General features: G+C 50.3%; 1 protein-coding gene across 1 annotated transcript; it reads right to left on the bottom strand.

Moving 5' to 3' along the window:
* Positions 1–87: 87 nt before the first annotated feature.
* Positions 88–14,110, bottom strand: LOC142075839 (aquaporin-7-like). Its single transcript, XM_075137822.1, has 7 exons — positions 14,004–14,110; positions 10,054–10,180; positions 6,113–6,239; positions 3,670–3,807; positions 2,833–2,951; positions 1,205–1,422; positions 88–350 (listed from the first exon to the last, which is right to left on the bottom strand). The coding sequence occupies exons 1-7, from the start codon at positions 14,108–14,110 to the stop codon at positions 191–193; spliced, it is 996 nt and encodes a 331-aa protein (XP_074993923.1). The 3' UTR covers positions 88–190.
* Positions 14,111–26,099: the final 11,989 nt, after the last annotated feature.

Here is a 26,099-nt window from a genome sequence, read left to right as displayed (position 1 = left end):
AGCAGGTTTATTGAAGACTAGTCCCTCATTTATTGAAGACTAGTCCCTGCATTCTCCCTGCAGGTGGAGAAACAGTGTCCTCTGGCAGCACCATTGCACGTGCCCTTACCCACTGGGTTACCCTTTGGCTGTCAGTCCGTACGTCCACATAGGCTTTGCTGTCAGGACCTTTCCTCAGAGCATGTGGCCATCACAGCGTAGAAGTCTCCACCGCTGGCTGTCCTTTCTCATTTCCACTTTCTGGGACAGGTTGGTTGTGAAAATCAATGAAGAGTTTGTAGATGAAAACACCAGCGAGACTTCCCAGAATCGGAGCTGTGAGTGGGACCCACCACCAGTAATGTCCAGCCCTAAAAAGAAACGCAGAAGAGGCAGCCGGTGAGCCAGACGAGGTGAGGTGAGCTGAGGCTGCTGGGGCAGGAGCGAGCGGCGTGAGCAGAGGTGTCTAGCCCCGCTTCCCATACTGGGCCCTACAACTGGCTTAATCAAATTCTCTCTCCACCAGCGTAATTGCTGGAGGGAGGGTCCTTTTCCCCACCGGCCTGGGAAAGTCGCTCTGCACTGTCTGCAGGTTTCTTGTTCTCCTACAGAAATAGTCTGCGTGATCCTGATGAGTGTGACTGACAGACAGACAGACAGACAGACACACCCCTTTTCCCTCCCCATTTCCAACAACATCTGCACCTCCTCTACCAAGCTTTCAAAGATATTTTCTGGAAATTTAATGAAAATGAGCAGCTGGGACAGGAGCGTCTGCTAATGCCCTCACTATGGGAAAAGCCATAGCGTGGCACCATCTTACTAGATAGGGGAAGGCAGGGTTTCATCTCCGGATTCAGACATCTAAATTTAGGAGAGCTCTGCAGCAATCCAGCTGTAAGTACCTGCTTTCAGGTGAGCTGAATCGCTCTCTGGCTCTCCAGTCACTGCTCTAACCAGCTACATCTCCAGCTATTTGGTGCCCAAATTGAGGTATCTGAATGTCAAGATGAATCCCATGCTGGAGAATTAATGTACCCCAAATTTTGTGTACATAATGCATGGGCCTCCTCTACGCACAACCCTTGCTCTCTGAGAATGGAGAACGCACTCTGCAGTGATACCATCACTTGGTCCAAAGAAAAAGGCTTCATGACCATTTTATCTTGGGCTTATCTCCTCTCCTTGCGAGCTGAGCAGTGTAAAAGCAAAACAGGTCACTCACGTGAATACGTCCATTCCCCAGCCAGCAATTGCCGTGAAGACCCTGGGGGGCAGGTCCCGGGAAGGGTTTATGGCGTAGCCTGTGTTCATCCCCATCCCCAGGCCGATGCCCAGGACCAGGATACCCGTGAGCAGGGCCTGCGTGCCTTTCAGGGCTGCGTTGTTTTTCTCGTCGTGGATGATCAGAATACCCAGGAGCAGCATCGCCGTTGCCATAAACTGCGGGAGCAGGAAAGGGGGAACAGGTCAAGAGAGAATGGGGAAGGCAGAAGAATCCTGCTCAGCAGAGAGGAAGAGACTTCCCGGAATGGAAGAGCAGGTGGGATTCATGGTCTGATCAAGACATGGAGGACCCTAATGTTATTCACTCCTCACAGGTGGACTGAAGAAAAGTCTTGACTCATTTCCCAGCAAAAATGTCTCCATCTCATCACAAAAATGCTCTAGGACTGATACAAACTTCTCAGCACTGTCCTCTCCCTCCACCTTTCAAGTTAGGGACATGGGTTATTTTAAGTACATTTCGTCTAACAGAGGCAGAGCCATGACAAACTGCTGACGAGACAAATCTGATCCTCCCTAGAGGGAGCGATGTTTTATATAGCCTGTTGCATTAGCCCTTTCAGGACTAAAAGCAGAGACCGCATTCTCATCGGGGAAACCGAACCTCCTGTCTGTGACAGTACGTAGCTGGCATTTGTAGATCTGCAGTGCCCAAGACGTCAGGAACTGTGGTTTGAATAGAGGTGATGACTCCTGTTTCCTTCTGCTTCAGAAAATGCAGCTGGAGAGCCTTGGACTGCTTCTAGAGATGCCAGCAAAAGCAGAAACTCTGCAGCTTTTGGCAATGCACTGTCACTGCCATTTGCTTTCTTGTGCAGCAAGGACACGGCACGCTCCCCTCACTCAGGAGGCTGAGTGATCCGGTCCCCACTTGTAGGCTCTCCAGCTCTCACCATCCTCCTCTTCAAGCCCAGGCAAGAGTTTTGTCAGGTCAGAGACAAAAGCACAGGCTTCCTCAGATTTGAATTGGAAGTGAATCTTCCTTCTCCAATGTCCCAGTGCTCCACGTCCCCTGAAGCATTCCCTTCCTATTTCTGGGCATCTGGACATTGTGCTGTATGCGGGGAATCAACCGTACACAGTCTAAATTGGACTGTTCAAACCCTAAAGGTTCAATCCAGACAGGCTGTGTTCATCTGAAGACAGTCCTGGGCCCTCTGTGCCGGTGAGGGGCAGCCAGCAGAGCTGCCTGGGAGCATGGAGTGGCTGAAGGATCCAAAAAGGGGAAGAACAGTTCAGGGAAGTGCTCAGAGCCCAAAGGAGATGATAGTTCCTGATGTAGCTCAGCTCCTCACTTCCCATTGCTCGGGCTGCGTGCAGGGAAGGTGTTTGGAGGGCACTTGGACCAAGCTGCGGAGCAGCCTGCAGGCATTACCTTTTAGGCTTGCTCAGCCACCAAGGTGCCTTGGACCCTACCTGTCAGGCACCTGCCTGGATGGTGGGCTCCTGGGAGTAGAGGTTTAATTGTGTCTGCGCGTGTAGGGCTGCGAGTCCTCTGTAGCAGACCTGCGGTAGCACCCGTTACCACCCACCTCCTCCTAGCACACCACAGCAGTCCCCACTGACCTCTGTGAAGAAACCCCCCAGCAGGGATACACAGGGAGCGGGGTAAGTGGAGAAGATCGACGCCGTGGCAGTTGGTCCCGTCACTGTAAAGTTCCCCTTGGTGTAGTTGTACAGAGCATCTAGGAGAAATGGGAATTATGGAAGTTAGCACAGAGTTCATCCCACATGGCACCTACGCAAGTCCACCCATTGCAGCCAGCACAGACACCAAGGGGAAGAGAAGCAATGGGAGATACGATGAAGGTGACACACCCCTCGCAGGGCATGATCTCACCGATACCAGTTACCTGCAGACTTTGGTCTGCAGTTGCTTCCTTACGCCTACCCAGCTCCCTGCCCCTGCTCCAGGAGCCTGGAGCAGGCTGGATGCTCTGAGTACGCTGGTGGCCTCCATCCCTCTGCCCCTCAGAGACTGAGACATGCTGGAGCCAATGGGTGGTGGGTTCTCTGCTCATAACTCAAACCCACAGATGATTACTGTCCTGTTTTCCACAGACCAACAGAGTCCCCCAGAGCTCCAGCTGTACCTAAGACATAGTAGTCCATCTAACTCAAGCCCTTGCAGACCCTGGAAACAAAATGCAGCTACTGGCCTTGAGTTGAGGACCAGTTTTGGCACTGGGAATGCCCTGAGCTCCAGGAACTGCACATCCTTCCCAGAGATATCTGGGCCCTGCTCTGGCCTTGAGCTATGAAGGTCTGTCCCACAAGCCAGGAGCTCGCCCTCCTCACCCAGACACCATGCTGGGTACTATAAAAGGAAATATTTTTGACGAACTGTGAGTTAAGGCTGAAGTGGTGCCCACAGCAACTCCTGTAATAAAGTCACAACCATACCATAGTAGAGGCCAAAGACGGTGGCTGCTGCCATAAAGGAGCCCAGGAACTGGCCGATCAGATAAGCTGGGAGCTTTCTCCAGGGCAGGTTTCCTAAAATGCAGTGTGTGAGGGTGATGGCGGCATTCAGATGAGCTCCTGCAAAATCACAGCAGAAGAGAGTGGTCTTGACCCTAATGCAGCTGTTTTGGAGGTGCCCCACGCCCCACAGTAACCACCCAGACCTTGCTCCAGAACACCAAGACTCTCCCAGGGCAGGGTCTCCCTCCTGCATAGACTCAAAACTGACCTGTTTTCCCTGGGCGGCTGAATGATTCAGGGCAGAGAGCTCCTAGCTTTAGTCCTCTAAAAATTAGACAACCTCTGCTTTACTCTCTGTAGACCACAGGCTGCCTCAGTCATCTCACCTGTCAGAGACACCTCTCTCGGCACGGCATGAGTTTCCCTCTGTATGAGTTTCTCTCTATTCAACTTAAAGGGAGCCCAGAACTTGGACTTATCACCAGAACTTGGACTTATCACCAGAACTTGGACTTATCACTTGGCAAATCTTATCCCAAACAATCGCAAGGCCTTCTGAAAACATCTGATAGACAAGGAGGGCCTCATCCTGGCAGAGCTGAGCACCCCAGCTGATGAGAGCTCTGTGCCCTTAGCACATCTGGCAGGCAAGGCACGAGACGCCAGGGAAACAAACTGCAAAATCAGCCACTGATGCCCCATGTCTTCTTGTCTGCAAAGCAAATCTTACTCAGGGCTGTCGGCAGGGACTCAGATTAGCTCTTAGGTGTCACTGCATTGAGAAGGGGTTACCAGGATGGTCAACCCTGGCCAGACCATGGTTGCTCCCACTAGTGTGGTGCGGACCTGTCCTTCCCTCATGGGGAATCCAATCTTGGACTGCATTTCCTTACATCTTTTTGTACGTGGCTTTCATACAGTGCAAGACCAGTTTTCCCTGTTTTGAGGGGACACTTTCTGTGGAGGAGGTTGGTATCACAATGGTGCTTTTGGAGAAAGATTAAGTGGATCCAGGTTTGGTGGCCTCAGTGCAAACCATGTTTGTCCTCCAGGCCTCATCTCCCCATGAGTCCAAAGGAAATATTTGCTTTTTCCTGCCTAGTAGGTGTAAACTGTGGGGGTTAGTAAATGCTCCAACCTTAGTGGCCTTTTCCCACTCCAGACTCAGAAAGGGGTAAGAGCCAGACACACATCATCTCATCAAAGTACAGGACAGAATGAAGTGAAAGTGCATGTACTGCCTGCTACAGTCCCACAACCACAACTGAAATAGAGGAGACCGCTTTTTCTTCGATCCTCCGATCCTTTGCAGGCATGACCAGCCATTTCAGAGATCACAAGAAGCATCTTGTGACACAAATGAAGGCAAATCACAATGCCAAGAAGCCCTGAAGCTGGCTCCAGAGCCAGCCTGTTGCTGGCTGAGCTGAGACCCTTCCTCCCACCTCCCAACCCTCAGCAGATCAGCTCCATCTCAAATGTCACCTGGGACTGCAGGGACCTACTTTCCTCAGCCCACTTTCCCCAGGATCTCTCCACCGGCTCCAAAAGGACAGGCAGACCAAGAGCTGACTGCTCACATGGAAAAATTTTCCTTTCCAAGCCAGCCTCAGCCTTGGACATCTCTCTGCTCCAGCAATTCAAGAGTAAGGACTTGCTTTAATCTTCTGCCCACTAGAGCTCTTAATCTCTTCTCTTGGTGCAAATGAATGCAGAAATTGCACAAGGCAAAGGTAATGCTCTGTCATGTGAGAGATACCACCCCATGGCCCTGAAACACCACCTCCTGAGTTCGCGTGGGGTGTGTGCATGCATGGGTGTGGACGATAAGGAGAAAATTTGCATACCATTCCTTGTTGCAACATCAGCAGTAAGCTCTCCTTTGCAATAAATTATTTACTTCCCCATGGGTCAGATTGGCAGCAAGTTTTCAGAGCTCCTTGTCTCCTTGGGCCATGATGGCATATCCCAAGCGCCTAACGGGGACACTGCTGAAACCTGGCTCTGCTGACCGCAACAGGAGGGGATGGCCAAACCTCCGCCGCTCTCCCTGTCCCGCCTGCCCCTGTCTCAGCTCAGGACACGCGTTTGGGGTCAGCATACTGTAGGTATGTGCCTGCCTTGTCTCCTGCTTCTCCTGATCTTGCCGCGCCATCGCGACTCCTTGGCTTGACCTCAGACTTGCCTCCCCCCTGCAGACTTGGCTGTGATCACTGGGTCACAAGGCTTACTCCGGTTACGGTCACCAGACCTGCTCTGCTCTTCTTGTTTGAGGACCCTAGGACTGCCTTTTTTCTGGTGAGGGCACTGCTCTGCCTTGCCATGCCACCACCCGCCCCTCCGCAGCCCACTCTTGCTCCCTCCAGCACATGTGGCCTTTATGGGGACGTAAAGATGTCCTATGCTCAAGTGTCCTGCTCACCAGAGATTCCTCCGGCCGCATGGATGCCCAAGGTAACACCAATGCCAAATCCCAAATTGATGCTCAGATGCTGCCCAAAGTCTCCTCTTCCTAACACCACTTGTGCCACAGAAGACAAGCCAAAGACCTAGTGCATGGAAAAAGAAAGAGAGAAAGGAATATTAGAAGTACTGTTATTGCAGTGGTGGACTGAGCTTCTTTGCTCCTTTTTCTGCAATACTAATAAACTCTCAAAGACAGGAAGACTCTAAGGTGCCCACGGTTAGGAGATGAAGTGAGAATGACCCTCCTCTGCAAAAATTGAAGGGATAACTGGATTATTCCTCATTTGTGACCATCACACCAAACCAGACTCTCTGGTCTGGGTTGGGTACGAAGGAGACAAACCCCAGACACCCGCACCGAGGTCCTAGGCTCAACTGGGATCACTCACGCAGCCATGGCAAGGGTGTCTGCACCTGAAGCCAGGGACATGAGCCAGAGGACCATCACCGCAGACCGCCTGGAGGCAGCGCCCAAGCCGGATGGAAGGAGGGTGGGCAAATTCTTGTTGTCTTTCTTTTCCTGGTGTGCAATTTATTGACTAAAAATGTAGTTTGGGCAACGCATAGCTATTTGCCAAACTCGACTCTAATTTTGGTAACTTATTCCAGCAAAAAACAAGGAAGGAAATTCTGGTTTGACTTTTTCTTTCAACACATATACTTTCAATTTGAAAACAGCCAAAGTTTCAATATTTTTTTAGTGACTAAAGGGTAACTGGAAAAAAAACTTAAAGGAAAAGTAAACACTCTCCAGCAGGAAAAGCCATATTCAAGAAATTGCTTTGGCCTGAAAGTAAATGCTATTTCATTTTTTTAATGTGGTCAGAGGATGGAAAAACCAGTTCTTTGCACAGCTCTTACACTGAAATCTGGAGAAGGACAAAGCTTCTCTTGAGGTCTCTGCCTTGCAAACCACTTAGGGCTTGGAGAGTGTATCCTGTTCCTTGGATTGCACCGATGTTTATCCAGGGTGACATGTGTCTCCAAGACAAAAAAGTCAGTATGTTCTCCAGCATTTAAACTTCTGTTCTGGCCTGGCCTGTTTTGACTCGGATCTTTATTGGCTGCTCTGCCTGGATCCAAATTTTATATCTTGTGCGTCTGCTCTCCCTCTTCCCTTTCAGACATCACCAAAATCCCCCGTTCCCCAGAGACACTGTTCTTATCTCTCTCCCGTACACAGACCACAGTCTGTGCTCTGCAGAGCTACAGCCTGCACGGTGTGAGCCCTTCTCTCAGTCTGCCTCAGCAAAAGCCCCAGAAAGCAGCGTTTGGGATGTCCCCCAGCATCTGCAATGCCCTTATACAAACTTTTCCTACTCATCCCTGAGCTTTTCCAAAGCCACATCCAAGAGAAGGCGAATGCATAAGCACGGGTTTTGCAGGACAGCACGCAGGTGCAGAGAGAGGGGTGCATGGCAGGAGACAGGGCTGTTGCAGCTGAACGGCACTATCCCCAAAAAAACACAGGACAGGCCAGAAAATCTGTTTTTCAGCACAGATCCAAACCTCTGGTCTCTTCCTCTGTTCTCACAGTCCCAAAATAGCCTTTTTTTCCCCTACCTCCCTACTCCTTGTGCTGTTTACTCCCCGCTGCCTGGTGCCCTGCTTTATGAACATCGCCTGTCCGCTAAAGCAGGAGGCCCTGGCTGAGTGCTATCACCCAAATAACAGCCATCCCGGCATCCCGGAGATGCAGCCAGCACATTCCCGGTTGCAGTAAGGGCCAGGGGGCTGCTGAAGAGTTGGATGCTGGATCCTACATTCGGCTGCTGGATGCATAGAATTCAGCATAGAATTGGATGCAGCCCAGAAGGCCAACTGTATCCTGGGCTGCATCAAAAGAAGCGTGGCCAGCAGGTTGAGAGAGATGATTCTGCCCCTCTGCTCTGCTCTGGTGAGATCCCTACTGCTTCCAGCTCTGGAGCCCTCAGCACAAGAAAGACATGGACCTGTTGGAGCGGGTCCAGAGGAGGGCCACAAAAATGATCAGGGGGATGGAACGCCTCTGCTATGAAGAAAGGCCGAGAGAGTTGGGATTATTCACCCTGGAGAAGAGAAAACTCCAGGGAGACCTTTCAGTACTTCAAGGGGGCTTATAAGAAAGATGGGGACAGACTTTTTAGTAGGGCCTCTTGCGGCAGGACAAGGGGGAATGGTTTTCAACTAAAAGAGGCTAGATTCAGACCAGGGAGAAGGAAGACGTTTTTTACCATGAGGGTGGTGAAACACTGGCACAGGTTGCCCAGAGAGCTGGTAGATGCCCCATCCCTGGAAACACTCAAGGTCAGGTTGGACGGGGCTCTGAGCCCGTGGCTGGGGGGTTGGACTAGATGACCTTTAAAGGTCCCTTCAACCCAAACTATTCTATGATTCTATCCTGTTTGCGGCCAACCCTTGGTGGGAGTCCATGAGCAGTGCCCCTCCTCCCACTCTATTCCCTCGTGAGGATCAGTGAGGGAAGAGCCAACGTGAGTTGCAGGCTCCAAAATCTGCCTTGGACTGTTAGAGTGCAGAGAAAAGTCTCCTTCTCATGCTGCTTCCCAGAGACAGCCCTGGCAGGACACCCCTGAACTTGATCTTTATCACTTGGGAATTTCCACCACCAAAACACAAAGGGAATGGAAAAGGAAAATGGTTTGCTCAGCTCCTGCTGAGGAGACAGAGACATCTGTATTCTGACTTCCAATGCGTGCAAAACTACCTGTATTATAAGGAATGAACTTCAAGGAGCTGGATGTGCAATAAGATGTGATAAAAAGCAAGTATTCTTTGCACGTGCTCTTGGTGCTTTGAAATAAAGCACCTTTATCTGTAGAGATAGCTGTGTCAAAAGGTCCCCATGCTTACACGAATCTTATCTTCCTCCTGTGCAAATCCCCAAGTACAAATTATTTGGGTTATCCCCGGCCCTTCCATGTCAGCCTCTGTCCAATCCTAAGTGTCTCAGCCCAGGCTAAGCCCAGCTGTAGTAAGTTGGCACAGACAGCTACCGGACCTCTTCAGAAGGAGGATCTCATTTTGCTACGTCCAACACACGAAGGCTCTGGTCCCGGTGGTCACCTCACCCCCACCAGGGATCTATTCTGACTGCAAAGCCTTCCTCGCCCTCTCCCCAAACACCTCTGAAGCAGCCCAAAAGCTCAAAACCACTTCGCTTTTTCTGCGTGAAACAGATCCCTCAGGCAAGGGGGAAGTTTCTGTATGATTTGGATAAGCACTATTCATTTGCCAGCGTAAGAAAACGAAATGCGAAATCCTGTCATGCTTTGCACCCTGTTTACATTTCCTAATGGTGGGTTGCGGCCCCGGAGAGTTTCACAGGTGTTCATTACCCTGGCAAACGCCAGAAGAAGATGGATGAATGCTGTTCTCATTTCACAGAGGCTGTCAGTGGTAGAGGAGTCAGGGTCTAACCCCCAAACCTGTGCAGGACCCCCCAACTACACCATCACCCCTGGCACAGCAGGAAGAAAAGCCTCAACTCGCTGCATGGGATCTTTCAGGGGGTTTGGCACAAGCGTTGCATTGCCCCATCTGACCAGACATTGCTCTTTGCTTTCATTCCCAGACTCTTCCTCCTTTTTCTCCTAGAAGAGAACTGAAACAGCAGTTCATCCCCACCTGCTTCACCCTCTCCAGCGCCAACCTCCCACCCTCCACATTGCTTTTTTCCTCCAGAAGGTTTTTGATGGATGGTCTACCTGATGGGAAGCTGCCGGCCCACCAGAGCAGAGGGGTGAGCAGCAGCAACCAGCCACTGAGCAACCCTGAGGATGTGGTAGGAAAGCACTGACCTTACAAATTGCTGCTGCAAACGCTTACCCTCTCACCCGCCCTGCGCACACACACACGCACATGCAGAGACACGCACGTCTGGGCCCGTCTCCTCCTTACCATGAGGATGAACATCCCCAGGGCTTCTGCCAGCAGCTCCCTCATGGTGCTGCTACGAATCGTGAGCGCCTTCTGAATCTTCTCCAGCATTTTGCTCTCCAGCTCCAGCCTGCAGCCGCGGAAGCTCCTGTTGTGACAGCACACTTCATTGCGCTGAGTTAAGTTACCCTTTGAAACTTGGCACCCTCCCTTCACCCCCAGACACCTCCATTCATTTGGTTAACGATGAACAAGCCAATAATGTAGCAGCTAGCTTCAAAGTCTTCCCACACACACATGCCATCCTTTTCAAACTATATGGTAAGGATGCAATATTTCTGCTACAGGGGCGTTGCAAACGCTGTGCCTCTGCCTAGGAGCAGCCTATCTCCAGAGCAGTGAGGCTGAAGTAGCCTTGGTGTGCTCCTAAAGCCTGTCTTTCTCCATTACCTTTTCCACAGGAACTGAATTTTGGCTCTGTTCTGCATTGTAACCCACTGGCTGGTGGTTTGGTGCCATTTTTTTTTAACAGGTGGGATTAGGACCATTTGCCTGCGCTTTGCAGGACTATTTGGATGAGGATGCTCTGCTTGGAGCTGGTGTGCACCGCTGTCTGCAGCTGGGAGGAGTGCAATGCCCTGAGCGTTGCTTCAGGTTGAGTATTTGCTCTTGCTGAATGCACGTGTCTGCAGCTCCCATCACACTGGCGGAGAGTCTCCCTGCCACCCCCCCAGTCTGGCCTCTCGTGGGGCAAGGAGAGACCAGTCTTGGCAATGGTCCCCAGAGACCTTCAATCTCATCTGGCTGCCAAAGCAGAGCCCTCACCGTCCTGATTCCTCCTCCATCTCCTGATTCCCTCTGCTTATCTCCCTGCTCACCAGGTGCTCTTACCTCTCCACTGTGAAAAGGTTTTAATACCTTTGCTTAATCACTGAAAAACTTAAACCCACTGGACAGCCAAGACCTTTTTCTGCGAGCCTTGTCTGGTTCTATGCTGGTTTTCTTTGCCTGCCTCTCAACCTGCTGCAGCTTCTCAGTGTGGCTCTGGAGGGGACAGCTCTGGAGAGGTTACCAACAGCTGCCCCGATGGGGACGTAGTGCTCTGCTCACGCTGCCTCTGGTGTTGCCTCCCTCTGCGCTACTGCATTGCAAAAGTTCATGAGCTTTTCTTTCACCCACAGGACACTGAGCAGCTGTGTGGAAGAAGCCGATTCTCCTCTCTGCTCCATAGATCGTTGTCTATCTTGTGGCAGGGAAGGGTTTTATGGCACTGGGTAAGCTCTCCTCCAGTGACAGGCTATTGACCTCAGTGAACGCCTGGCTAAATATGCAGTAATTTACTAGTCTGTCTCTGATACTAAGGACCATCTAATCATGATGGATGATTATCACATTGCTGGCAAGGGTGTTCCTACAGCATATTTCTAAGTGGGAAGGTTTTTTTGTCCTATGAGTCTGTAAGCCATACTGTAGCACAGAAGAAGTGGCCAATAAATCTTTCCAGGACACTTCATTGGTGGAGCACAGAAACAAGGGCCCTGGAGCACCAGGTCAGGGTGGTGGCAAGAGCCTCGAATTTCTTCTGGACATGGTAATTTCCAGCTGACATGTAAAGCTGAGGTCCAGCTGACATGTAAAGCTGAGGTCCACCCTGGCATCAGCATGTGTTGGAGATCTCACAGCCTTTCTCAGATGGACGAGGTGTGAGTGGGTCAGTATCCCCCACAACTGGACCTACAACTTCGTTTTTCACTCCTAGATCTCAGGGAACCTTCCAAGTGGATTCCTCCCTTGTGGGCAAACAAGAAAGCTGCTGTATTTCTGAAAGGCTTTGTCTCCTGTGTTCAAGCATTATCTATAGGCAACTCCATATTCTGATCTGGGCTGAAAAATGGACAGGTATTTTCTGGGAACACCGGGCTCCCATGGACTTGCAGTCATCTCAGGGAAAAAGGCAAGCCCAGTTTGCAATAGAAACCTTTAGTTTGGTGATAATATTTGCAGCATAATCCCTGATATTACCACTAAATTCCCTAATGCTCCTATAATGGCATCATGGATCACTGGCGCTGCTTGTCCTTTTACACAGATCGTTCCACAAGATGGCACTGAGACATTAATTTCTCCCTTAAAAGTGTTCAGATGGGTTCCTCTGTTGGCTGCTGAAAATGTGAAAACCCTTTAGTTTTAGGGTTCCTCCGAGCATTTTTATACATTAAAGAAAGGTGATCTGCCAATGTTCAAGGAGTGTAACAACAACAAAAGACACCTTTCTATGAGTCCTATAGGGCAGAGCACCACTGCTCTGACAGCACACAAAACCGAAATGTGTGAGCCTGCGCCTGTCACCCTTCACTTTATAAACAGCAGAGAAAAACAGCCAGCTCCAAAGGGCAGTTCATCCCCACCTAAAATAAGCAGCTGAGGCCAGACCTATGAGTCACGCTGGATGCTGGCAGTTTCCCTCCTGTGTCTGCACCAGAATGTGGAGCGATGGGCTCCGGCGTGCACACCCACGTGGAGGTATCTGCTGCCAGGTGAGCTGACTGCCCTTCCTCCCTGCATCCAGATGTGGTGATCTTGAGCAAGCCCAACCAACCATGTGAGTCAGCCAAGGGCTGGAGCGCGAAGATCTGCCAGTTGCCCAACATGAGCTGTTCATACTTGCATGGTTTCATTTACCTGCAGGGCTGACGAGGATCTCTGGGGTCACCAAATACAGTCCCCTACTAGCAGAAGGAGCCACACCACATCTCTTTTGTGACCAGACCAGTCTCCATTTTAGGGATAAGTGCTTTTTGCCCCGAGTCCTCCTGCTGGAAGCCTGTTACCAGAACTTGCTGCTCTGGAGATTAGAGACTTTCTTCTAATTTCCAGCCGAATTCCTGAGGCCATTTGTTCATGTGCCAGCATTACCCCATCACAGTCATAGTTAACTCATTTCTTACAGGTGCTATCCCATAAAGTTTTCCTATAAGATTTGTTAGAAGAGCGTTAGCTGCTTGCGCTTAGCTTTGCACTGCCTCCTGATGTTTACCTTGACTTGCTCACAGGTTGAAACTTCACTCAACATTGACCCTACAATGATTTTACCGTGTTTTCCACTGCATATTAAGCAACCACTTGCTAAACCAAACCCATTTTTTCCCTAAGGCGCTTTCAGCACTAGTAATAAAGGCCTCAGTTTGGAGAGGAAAATTCTGGAACAGTCAAGGCTTACTAGCTGTGCTGGTGTTGATACCCATGGTACTGAAGAGCCAGAGGAACAATCCCCCCAGGTCCTGCTAGAGCAGCCCTGGGAAGGATGAGCTCCCAGGGACTCCAGGGCAGTCATGCTTCTGCAAGGAATAACTTCTCTAATTCAGTTTGACAGTGCACATGTTTCCTCTGCACCCAGGAGCTCATTTACCTCTTAATTGTGCTAATCAACAGCTGGAACATTGCCACTCCATTAGCTTCAGCCCTGCTGGTGGAGCATTAACTTCTCCCCAGAGGCTGAGAGGAGCATGAGCAGACAGCACAGCAGAGGAGCTCCTCACCGAGGATGAGGACAGCTTGCTCCTCCATCAGACTAAAGGAACATGGGACCAAGACATCTCCAAGCCCCATTAGGAAGCAAGGCCAGATCCGAGAGACCAGTACAGCACTGGTATGACCTTAGCTGTCCAGGACAGACCCCACCTGATGTACTCCAGAGTACCCGCATCCCGTGGTCTCACATCTAACGCTCATGGACTATCTCCTCCTCTCCTTTATGGATGGCAGGCACCAAGTGAGTTGCAGACACCCCACATATTTGTCTCTCAGCAGATGGCTTTGCTCTCCATACTGTACCCACCTCCCCATTCTGAGGACACCATGCTCCACGGCCTTTCAGCTCAACCTGCACACCATCGCCCCTTGCCCTGAAGCTGGCCAAGGGCACATCACCCGTACCTGCTCCTTTCCAGTGAAACCGGGCTAGCTCTTACCGTGCTGGGCAGAAGTGGGAGCTGGAGGAACCAATGGAGGGATGTGGTGGCACGATGGTGGGATCCTGCCCTGATGTGCAGCTCTCTGCTTTGCTCCCCGGGGGCATGGTGCCTCCCTGCCCCAGACTGCTAAAGCTCACTCAGCCGGAGGTAATCCGGAGGCGGTGGTGTCAGCAGGAGAAGAATTACATGGCTTTTGTTGGTCATCAGGGGGAAAGCAGGGCAGTCCAGGAAGGGGTCGCCTGGGGTGGTGCTGGCCCCATTGTTGGGCAACAGAGCGGAGGGCACCTGGGTTCCCTCAGCCGGGGACCTACCCACCTCACACTGGGCCACGCTCCCTTCCTGCCCTCCCTCTGGCTTTCCAGACAGAATCAGGTCATTTTTATACGCAGCAAAGCGTGATGGTTTTTGAGGCACCTTGCTGGCTTCCATCTGGGCAAAGCCCTGGAAAGTCTCCCCCATGCACAGGTATAGGGCATTTAACAGAGAGAGAAACCAGAGGCACAGGGGCACCTCAGGTCCCGTAAGAGACTTGGGGTACCTGTGGGATTTCCACTGTGGTCCTGCCAGCTCTTCATCTCCTGTCATGCCCCATTCCCTGCCCCATCCCTGACCCGTGAGCATCTTGTTCTCCTGACCTGCTCAGGGCCAGGCTCCCACCGTACCCCTGTGTGCGGGACCCCACTGCAGGGCTCCCCCAGACCCAGGTAGAAAGCAGCAGGCTCTGCGGGTGCAAACGTTGCTGCCGAGCTTTGAGCTGCCTGCTCAGATCTGCTTTCAATCCACAGATAAGGTGAAAGCCAGGGAAACCGCAGGGCTCACAGGACATCGTCACCCTGGAGATAAGAGGAGCCAGGCTTTCTCCTGGAGGAGTGTGAACACCCACACTCTGAAAGGAGAGATTAAAGGGGAAAAGCTGCAGGCTGGGGAGGAGATACTGGGTGAGCTCAACGAGGTCCTGAAGTTGCAGAGTCTGATGGAGCCAGCATGCTGATCTGAACATTTCCCTGCCTCTGACCGCACCCAAGAGACAGCACAGCGTGGCTGTGTCCTCCCCTCAGGACGCAGTGAGTTCACTCTTCCAAATGCTGCTACCAACAAAACTCCTCACGCCGTCTCCTCTGCCTCATCCCTCCCCCAGATGCTCCAGTCCAGGACAGTCTGTGGGACCCACCAGCCCAGCATCCCCCTAAGCAGCACCAAAAAGGCACAAGCCTGTGTTAACAGACCCAAAAAGCAAAACCAGAGCAGGGGGCGATGACACGAACACAGCCACGCCTGCTCCCTCTGCGCTGCTGGAGCAAGGCTGAGCCAATAGTCAACACGGTCCTTCACAGCCATCAGATGTTTGAGGGTGGGCTGCATCCATGCAGGCCACTCTCGTAAGCTACACCTATAAACCCTTAAAGAGACGATGCTAAACCCATAGGCGGACAATCTTCACTGCTAGCTGTGATACAGATATTTTGTGGGGTGAGGTGACACTGGTGACACTAATCGTTGCCCTTATGTATAATCAGTGAATCAAACCCCAGTTGTCAGTCACACGACCATGTTCTCTCGTATCACACCTGCCACGGGGCGTCCAAAGACCATCCAGTGGCTGGCATGACTCACACCGATGGTGAGCAATGACTGCCACGTGGGATTTGTCCTCACTCTCTCCACAGGGGAGGGAAAGGCCAGGATGCAGGTGGCTGGGGCAGCTTTCTCAGAGCCAGCCCACCCCAGCCTAGAGGGCTGCTGCTGGCGCGGACGTGAAGGCATCCAAAGGAAACCCCCGATAAGCTCCAGCTATCGCAGCGGGGAGGAGATGCCACAGATTCCTTGCAGACACATGTGCAAACCCCCTTGGAGGCTGCCCAGCCTCTCCTCTCCTAGGGCCCCAGGGAGCCCTACAGGCATTTCAGTGGGGGTGGAGATTTGCTTCAGCATGGGCCAGACCCCATCACCCTCATGCCCCCCCAGCCCCTTTGGCTTCTTCTGTGGGGTTTGGGGAGACAGGAAAGAGGGGCCAGGTATGGTGGGTCTGGATGGCTCCCTGTTCGTTCCCATCCTAAGAGTTCCTACATGAAAAGCCATTGACCTAGAGAAGCTGAAAATCCATCTGCTGGTGTCACCTGAACAGGAGGCAGTTCTCCTTGCTCATATAGTTTCCCAGCACAAGTCCTGCATGAGAGAAGTGGCAACTTCACAAATCAGCCCATATTAAGCAAAGCACCAACACGCAGTTTATTTCCCAAAGCACAGGGCACCACACGTCAACCGTCACTGGCAGTGCAGATGTTCCTATCCCATGGCAAATACTAAATATTGTCACTCGTCTTTATTGTCCCTATGTTTGTTTTTACACAGACACACAAACACACACATCCATATCAGCCACACGACCACAACTGTTGCATACCACCTTCTCAATTTTGACTTCATAGTAACCTCCTAGGGGTCAAAATATCAATTTATAATCGCATGAGAATGGCAGAGGGTCTGTCCCCCGCTCTCGATGCGAACCAGTTAGAGCTCTCTGGAACCGCCTCAGAGTGTATTAGCAATGGGCCTCTTATCACAACACAGCCTCCAGGCTTTGCCGTAAGAGCAACATGTGCACAAATCACAACAGGTCTGTGAGGCTATAGATACCGATTTTTGCACGTGAAATCTTCATGCCTGTGTCAGACTACAGCATCAGGCACAGCAAGTGCCTGGTTGGAGCTCTCCTCTACAGGAGCAGCCAGTCCAAGTGGTAGAGTCTACCAGGAAATGTGTCGCTTTGCTCACCTGGCTTTGCTCACCCGGCTTTGCTCACCCTGAGTCTACTGAACAATAAGCTCAAACTGCTTTTCATGCACTGGGCTGTGTAATTCGTCTCTAGAAGTCCTTGACACAGGATGCTGTGGGTGCTAAAAAGGGATCTAAAGATGTTTATACAAATTTATGGAGGTAAAAATCCACCAATGGCTATTAAACATGGACACTCCTCTATCACAAGTGGTTCCTGAGCTGTGAATTGTTGGAGCTTGTAAAATACTTCCAGGGGAATACATTTATTCTGTTCACACACTCTTCTCCCATCACACCTAGGATCTCCTCCAAGGGTCCAATTTGTCTCAGTGACCACTGCCTGGCTGACTGTAGTGTCCAGTGGAATAGGATGTCCACCACTTCGGTCACAGGAACAGAAGACTAGCAGCCTTTACTAGCTTGTTCCTGAATTGCTCAGTTGTCCTGAGATGACATGAGGACGCTTGAAATATATTCCCAGCTCTGCTGCTCACCAGTGACTCCTGAGTAGCCACCCCTCCTCCCTGCCCAGTACCCCATCCACAGGGAGTGAACAAGACACTTCATTCAGGAGCAGCTTGGGGTGGGCAGAGGAGACATTTGCAGCTGCTCACAGGATGCTGCATGATGCTTGCTAAAACACCTGCCCCAGCTTAGTGCTGGAAGTGCCATCAGCTCCTGGGTCATCCTAAGTCATCCACCTCCTCGTTGCTCTCTCCTCCTCTGTGCAATGCAGATAGTGACCTCTCCCAGTCCCAGGACAGCCAAGGACATACATGTCTCAGGTTCCACTTCACCACTGGTGAGGCCAGTGGTCAGAAGAGCGGGTAGGAGCATCCTTCACATGCACAACAGGTCAAGCCAGCAGAATGGCTCCCTCTGCTCACCAGAGCACTTACTGTAATGCCCACAGCAGTGCAGCAATTCAATGGTATTTTAGATACAGCAAAAGTTTTAGAAGAGGGAGATCTATTGCACTGTGGTGGAGTCTCCCTTCTCCTTCCCCCCAGGAGCTGGAGGAAGCCACATCATATGCGTCATTTAAAAGCAGACTAGAAGCAAAAGGCACTTGAAAACTCGCCATGGGGAACAATCGCGCCCTGCTTTAGAGCAGTAAATAACTGACTTTGTCTTGTTCATCTTATATTTTATTGCCTCTGCTGTTTGTACAGTGCTTCACGGGAGAAAGCGAGCTAACAGAGCAGAGAGCCTGCTTGCCGCTCCCCTGCCCCCTCCCCTGCGCAGGCACCATCTCCCCTCCTGCACTTGTCTCTTCTGCACAGCCCCACGAGATGGCAGCTTTGGATGCGGCACCACCACACCGCGGTCACACAACACTGTCAGCAAGGGCCTGGGGGACAAAAAGCAGTGCCAGAGCCATGGGAGTGTTGCAGGACCCCCGACGGGCTCCCTCCCCTGTGCCCAGGGTGCGGGCTCAGACCTTCCTCCCTCCTGGTCGGTCTGGTCAACGTGTGAGCTGTGGCCTGGGGAAAGGAGTCTCGGCGCAGGGCCTCACTCCCTTGCAAGTGCCGTGGGGTTTGCCATGTCCCATCCAACCACCCATCCTCTTATGCTGTGGTGCCTGGAAATCTTATGACCCACACTTTTGTGGGATACAGCATGTTTGTTGTATGTAGCCATAGGTGGTATAGGGGAAGATAGATGCCTAGCTTCATAATGATCTTCTTGGACTGCAGCTGGACTCTCAAAGCATGTGTTTTTTCAAGAGCTTTGGATAAGTTCTGGTTAGTTGTTATTTCTGTCGTACAATTACCCCATGTTTTTTGGACTCCGACTTGTTTGGAAGCACCGCCAAAATAATCCATCACAAATGCCTTGTACCCGTAGGCAACGGCCTGATGGAAGACATCCTGCCCTGATCAGCATCTGCGCAGAGCGAGATATGAACCTGCAGTGAAAAAAACATGTTTTGTTCTAGGTTGTCAGCACCGAGGAAAACAACATGTTCATAATTTGCATTTGTTGATTCACACTTGCTAACAGGATAACAAGATCGATCAACACAGAGAAACGGAGGTTAATAAATCATAATCACCTTTAAGTTCTCAACAGATTGACCCTACTCTGTAACCCAGGGTCAAAGTCTAAAGTGTTCTGTCTATATGTCTATATTAGCTAACTCATAAGAGACAACATAAACTCAATACCCATCTATTTCTTGGAATGAAGATATATCCTTTGGCGAAAGCAGCCCCGATGCCCATGAATTTCTCCCTGCCTGCTGACGACCCAGAACCTGGAAGAAATTGCAAATCCTGTGGAAGCATCTACAGCGTCAGCTGGTGCGTTGACTTGGATGACCACAAGTTAAATATATAACAAAGATGGTGCTCCCACACCCAGGGTCCCACCCAACCAGCTGTCTGTCTGAAAGGAGCACATCCCTCCCCAGATGCTGTCACCGCATCTGTAGCACTCAGCTTTAATCAGAGGTTTCCCTTTCAGGCGCTGACCTGTCCTGCCGGATCAGTCCTGCTTAGCTTTCAGCACCTGATAGGATCATATACCGAGGCAAACGTAAGCAAAGGATAAAACAGCGGATAGAGATCTAGAATAGGCAGTTACACATACAGCAATGTTATGTTATGCACAAAGGTGCATGAAATATGTTGGAGAAGAAAAAAAAATCTGCATAGCTGGGAGAGTTGCTCAGAGTCCAGGATATTATCAGATCTGGGAAAACGCCATGTGAATGAGTCACTGGAGCATCAGTCAATGGCTGCGTACAGAATAAGCCACAAAATTGGCTGTTGTATTCCCTCTCCAGCATTCATACAGTATCATTTCATAGTTTCCGTAAATGATTGACTAAAATGTGCCACGGGCCACTTTCTTGCATTATAGTTATCTGCTCCGCTACCCTGTTCCAGTCCAATCCCTACTCACACCCTCCTCCCCTTTAATAAAACGTGTTTTAATAAAATATCTTTTTCAGATCATCACTGGAGAGCAAATGAAGGCCCTTTGAAAAATGTTTTGCATATTCCTTCCACAGCTGCTGGCACAGTTGTGGGGTAGCCTGATGCCGAGGAGGGACACCAAATGTGACTGATCCAGCAAATTTATATATGCCCCGTTCTTTCAGGAGCTGGAGCAGAGTACCTCAGCTCCCCAGCATTTAGGACCAACACAACTTAATAGCTGGAGATCTGCAGATCAAGACAGGAGTCCTGCTGCCAGCAACAGGTCCCGGAGCACAGCGTGCTTGTAAATCAGAGATGGTGGCTTCAGCCCCAGCTAGAAGCCGACAGCCGGACTGCAGACATCCCCCAGCGTTGGTATCAGGCATTGTATGCGCAACAGCTCAACACACAGGTCTTGGCTGCCCCTCTACCGCAGGATGGGTCCCTGCTCTGAGCTCTGTCCTGAGGCCAGGCAAGGACCTTCACAGCAGGGCAGCTTTCCGCTCAGCTCCCATTTCAACCACCCCAAATGGGCAGGGGTTAAAAAAAAAAGAGTCTAGGACAAAAACCAGGGAGCCAAGGAGGAAAGGCTGGGAAGTAGGAGGCCCCTGTGCCCAGACTCACCTTGATACCACTGGTGCAGCAGGGCAATGGGCGGCAAAAGCACAGGGCCACACGTGGTGGCTCCCAGACCCTCTGCTCTGCGCTGGGAGCTGTAGGTCATACCAGGCTGCTTTTGCTTTGAGTCTCACAGGAAGATGGGTGGGAAGGATCAACAGGGAGAGGTGCTGCCTGCCACTGTTGCACTTCGGGTGGCATAGGTGAGATGATGCCTCCTACGCTGTCCCTCAGAATTGCTGTTTCCACCATGCATGCATTTGGGGGGTCCAGGACAGAGCCCACCCTCCCACAGGAGCTGGGCCCAGGAGCAGTCCCACAGCTGCACCCCACTCTGGGAGAGGCAGCAAGTTCTCCCAGACTGCACGCAGCAACGTCTCACAAAACTGGAGGTGCACTCCTCCATCAGCATGCAGGGTCTTCTGGCCAATGCAGTGGGGAAGACCAGCTCCTGGCAAAGCTCCTGGCTCCAGGACCCTCTTCATGACTCCAGAGAGGAGTGCTCAGTGTCAGCATGCCTCCACACCACATTTATTTACCAGGCAGATGCTTGAATGGCTTTAAGTGACTGCATAGCAGCCAGTCTCACATGCAAATGTGGACATGGGCAATCTAAATGCCAACCTGTCTAGCCTTAAATTTAAAAGCCCCTTGTGCCATGGGGACTTGGTCACTCATTCAGTCACCCTGACCATCCATGCCTTACTGTTAATCAGACCAGAGCACATCTCATTAACTTTGTGTCATGGCAGGTTCCCAGCCCAAGACCTGCATCGTGTGCATCTGACACTGACTGGGAAACCAGACCATGTCCAGAGGTAAAGATAGGGACAACATTTCACGTGTACAAGTCAGCTTCAAAGACCACCTTGCCGTTTGCGAGGCAGAACCGGTCTGCTGGCACTAGGAAACATTTAGACAAGTTTGACTGGAAAGTGCCTTGGTGTTATTTGCACAGATTTTGTGTTTGAGTCTGAGCCACAAAAAGAAACACACAAAGTAGACATGTTTACACACACAAACACAGTGCAGTGAAGGAGCAATCACTCTATGACTGAGATACTTTTACCTGCTCTCTCTGCTGGCACGTATTGTCCCCTCGAAGTGCTGCTGCGTGATCCCATAAGGTGATGCCCATCAAGTGTGGTCTTCAGGCTCCAGCCAAGTGCCAGCCCAGCTCTCACTGAGCCAAACTCAAATCAGCCCTGAGCACTCGTGGGTCCGAGCATGCCATGTCCATTTCCAGCTCCAAGCCTTGCACAGCTGATGAGCGGTGCCACTCACATTGCTTTGTGTTTGCACGAGCTTCTGTTTATGATTAGGAAAGGCAGATCAACCCTACATGCCATGTGGGATTGTCCGAGAAATGAATCCCTGCTGGGCTCCTGCAGCACTCTCTGCCTTGCCACCAAATCCCCATGCTTCAATCCTTGGAGCACTCGCAGACCCGGATGTACCTTCTCTGTCCAGCCCAGTTGAGTGCCATATAGACATGACTCACAAGCGGAGCCAGACCCCATGTTGCCCAACTTCAGCCTATTCTGTCCCAGTGAAAGCCAGATCCTCTACTCCTTATTCACCAGCATTTCCCCCAAATGAGTATCCTAGCTGTGCATGTTTACAGGCCATTCCTGAGTACCATGAGATGTTCCTGAGATCATGAGATTAATCTGATTGGAATTGGATGAAGTAGTTCAATAGAGGGTGGACCAGCGAACTCATGGACAGCTCCATGACATTAACAGTTGGTGGTGACCTGAACAGGAAAGATCAGTAGCCTCGTCTGGCTGGCCAAGGAGAGACCCACAGTACAGAAGGTACTGGAGAGAGGTTTAGAAACCAGCTCCTGAATCCCATCTGGGTCCATCTGGTCCCCTCTTGACAACCAGGAGAGCAGATGATTCCGGAGATCTCTTGCTTATTGAACATGCTCCTGCGCACCCCCGAGCAGTCTTCAGGAGCTCTCCAGCATGGTTTGCTGGTTTTGTCAGTCCTGGTGTTGTCAGACTCTATCACCTACTGCTACATATTGCAATGAACCATCACCTCCTGTTGCTGAACAGATCACGGAGAATCATGGATTAATTCAAGCAGCGAGGTCACCCACACTCCTCATAGAGTCTGAGTCCAGCACCTCCAAATCTGTCTTTTGCTCTTCCCAGTTCGGAAACTGTCACTGCCACTAATATTTGCTGCTGCTCCCACTGGAGCAGACGATGTGCTAGTGAGGGAAGGAGTCTTCCCTTCCCTGTCTCAAACGTACCACTCTGAGCCATTACGCCCAAAATAACTCAATGCTTAGATGGACATGGACAGGTTTGACCATGGTAAGCTTCCTCTGAGACCTGGGCTGCTACAAGCAACGGCATCAGCTGCCGCCGCGTTCCCAGAGAGCAGCAAATCACCTTTGCTCCCTGTTTTCAAAGATCTGGGTAGCAGGAGCCCAAACTATCTAAAAGAGCCTGTGGCATCAGGATCAAGGCTGTCCTTGACAGTGCCTCTCCTTTGGCTGCTTTGAGCAGTAATTAACTCCGTCCTCTGTGCAGGAGCAAGAATCTGTGTGGGGCCAGCTGGGGAGCAAAACTTCCCCAGAGCTAAAAGCCATCATAAACCTCTCTACCTTCTGGTCTACCTCCACGAGCATAAAAGGAGAGCTCTACGTGTGTGTCTGCATGTGCTTTTCTGTGAAAAAGCAAGGGAGAGACTGACTCGGTGCAATGAGGATTTCAAATAAAACAATTTAATTACACGTATTTTCCCCCCATGAGCAGGATGAGAACTAAACATGTAACAGCTGTTGCTTAATGCATTCCTAGATAGCACATAGATATTATGCTGATAAGCACCACTTAAGAACTGAGATAGCAAAGGAGAGGAAGAGAAGTAATGATGTTAGTTACGCAGAGAGTGGGTCAGATCTTAGTGTGACTTTAAAACAACCTGCTTTCCATCCCTCCATTTATCGGAGCGTTTACAGTAATGCATATAGCAGTGAAGCATTTTAATAGCATTTTAGAGGCAGTAAAAGCTTCAGAAAGGTGACATTCATTGCACTGCTGTACAGACACCCCCGGAAACTGGAGAGAGACACATCACATACACCCTTTAAAATCTGACTTGAAAAAATACCCTTGAAGAACCAAACGTTGGTATGGATCCTGTGCTGGCTGAGGGTCCAGATAAGAACAAACAAATCACACCTGTTTCAAGTCTTTGGCTTTCGCCAGAGCACAACTTACCGGGGGAAAGGCACGAGCAAAATGAAGACGTGACCACTCCGTGCTTCCCACACGCTGGTCTCTTCCAGTGCAATGCCTCCCATGCTGGGCTCGTCCCTTATTCCCAGCTCCAAGAGGTGGCAGCAGCACTCCTGCCTTCGGGAAACCGCTGCTGTGTGGGACTGGCATCCTCTCCTGCCCTGGGAACAGAAGGACTGACACCCTGGGGAAAAGCAAGGGCACACCGACCCGCTCAGACACCCTAAGCTGAACCACCAGCTGCAGTGGGCCTAGTGCTGTAGACAAACATTGTATAAGGCACAGGGAAGGTGTATTAAAAACAAAAAAAAATTATTTACATCTGGCTTATATTTTCATGTTGATGGAGGGGGAAAAACTCTTTCTGGGATTGAAATGAGCCTTGAGTCTCTGCTCATCATTCCCAAGGGGAAGCTTGCCAGCATTGCTCATTACAAACACCTTTGCAGAAATATCGGCTGCATTGATTCTCTCCACACATCTCGGAGACTAAAGGTTGAAGACAAAGTCGCAAACGTATGTCAGAGAAAGAAGAAAGAAAAGAGAAAGGAATATAGTTCTTGTCCCAAAGACAGTACACCCTCAACAGACCAAACATGTGATGGGGAAAAAAATGAAGAGAACCAGGAATAGACAAAAAGCTCCTTGCATTCTGGGACATAAAACATCCCATCAGTTCTCAGTACCTGTAGCGGTGAGACTCACCTGGGAAAATTAGCAATGATGTTCATGTCAGCAGGTGCAGTTTCTGCCCTACCCATGAGTGACACCGTTGATGTCAGCTCCGTTACGCTGCTGGGATGGGTGAGAGGAGCAACTCTAAAATGACCATTTATGAACACAGATCTCAGACTCACCAGACAGGGTCCTGTGGTCCCTATGCATGACGGCTTCTCATGTTTGGGGACCTCCTCTTGCAGCCACGGGATACAACAGTATTTGAAGGTCTATATCTGTCAAGGTACTGTTGTAGCCCAGTAAATACAATTTTTGAAACTGTTAGTGAAAGACCACAGGCTTTGGCATCTCAGGATGTCTCCAGGCTTATCTTGACCTGAGCTGGTGTTAGTTTACTTTAACAATTGCTGGTGGTCAAGTAATTTCTGTATAACCTGTTCTAGCTTTGTCTCTGTGATACCATATATGGTAAAATGACAAACGTAGATAGTCACTGCATAACACGAAATAGCCCTTTATGTTAATTGAGGCTGGGGGAAGCTGTTGTGCAACTTTCAAACTTTACCTGGAAACCACTGAGAAGGAAAGAGAGTGTGATGAGAAAAAACATAAAAATAGCCCCAAGCAGACTCCAGCCCTGAGGAGGAAGGGACCTCTACCATGAATGTTGTGCTTCTCCTGGTAGACAGCTCAGGACACTGACGACTCACAGAGACAGCCCACCACTCTTCTGCTTGAGAAGGCCAGTGCCACCAACCACAAGACTCAGAAGGGACATCAGAAGGTGAGGATAGTATTGGAGAAAAGATTAGATATTAGTAAGTTTTCTTTTATAACAGTTTTAAGACTGTTATTATTAATGAGGCTTTTCTGTATTAATTTGGATTATAAGTGTTAGTATTATTGCCACTGGACTCATAATAACATTATTATGTCTTGATTAGGTTAAGATTTTAATTAAGCTTTTGGCTCTGTATGAATATAATGTGTTCATCTTTGCCCATAACAATATTTTAAGTGTAGCGTGACAGAGGCTGTCAGAAACCCAAGACTCATTGCCAGCCACTAGCAGAGCTGAGAAAGCCTCTCCAGACAGTGACTTCAAAGACATGAGTGAACCCTACGCAAATCCTTCCCCTCGAAGTCTGTCCCGGCCAGTTTATATATTTGAGGACGCATAGGACAACTGTTACTCTCACAACAGCCACCAGCCTCCAGATACCTGTTGGCATCATGAGCCAAAATTTCGATCAAAAGGTAGTTAGGTAGTAAGAGCTGCAGAGCTGCAGCTATTCATAACGCTCCTGCTGGGCCTTTTCCAGGCATCACCTTAAACAAACATATCGCCTACTCCCAGCTTGTGCCCACACACGTACCCCCATCATTTCTTTGGCTGTCAGTTTAGCCCTTAATTTATCCAAATTGATCTTTTCTCACAAACTCTTATTCCTCTCAAAGAGCTGTGAGCTGAAATAACCAGTGAGGAAGGGATCACCTACACCCAGGGCAGTGCACAGGTTCACTGTCTTTCACACACCTATAGTCGGTTCAGGTTTAAAGTCCTTCTTTGAGAAGGTAATTCTGACTGAAAAATTCCAAATGCAGCTGGAAACACCTCTCCAACAAGAGCCACAGCTTGGAAAGAAAGAGAGAAGCATGTTTCTCACTGCCATGCTCATCACATTGTCCTCAGGTGTTTCCCGATCTGTATCTGCTCTAACTCTACAACCTCCCTGTCTGTGCGAGGGTCAGGCTGAGCATCACTGAAAACACCTGAAAAGCCCAAAAGTGTCATGGAAGCCTCTTCATTTCCCAAAACTCACTGCCACCATCCAGGC

The sequence above is a fragment of the Calonectris borealis genome, chromosome Z (assembly GCF_964195595.1).
Source record: "Calonectris borealis chromosome Z, bCalBor7.hap1.2, whole genome shotgun sequence".
Lineage (NCBI taxonomy): Eukaryota > Metazoa > Chordata > Aves > Procellariiformes > Procellariidae > Calonectris > Calonectris borealis.
This window is presented reverse-complemented; position numbering and strand designations above follow the sequence as displayed.

What these genes read in the sequence shown, in the direction of transcription:
- LOC142075839 (XM_075137822.1), bottom strand. Translation starts at nt 14,110, where the DNA reads ATGCCCCCGGGGAGCAAAGCAGAGAGCTGCACATCAGGGCAGGATCCC. An exon ending in TCCCACTTCTGCCCAGCACG is followed by an intron (nt 10,181 to 14,003) that starts GTAAGAGCTAGC and finishes CTGTCACAACAG; the next exon opens with GAGCTTCCGCGGCTGCAGGC. An exon ending in TGCGGCCGGAGGAATCTCTG is followed by an intron (nt 3,808 to 6,112) that starts GTGAGCAGGACA and finishes GTGATTTTGCAG; the next exon opens with GAGCTCATCTGAATGCCGCC.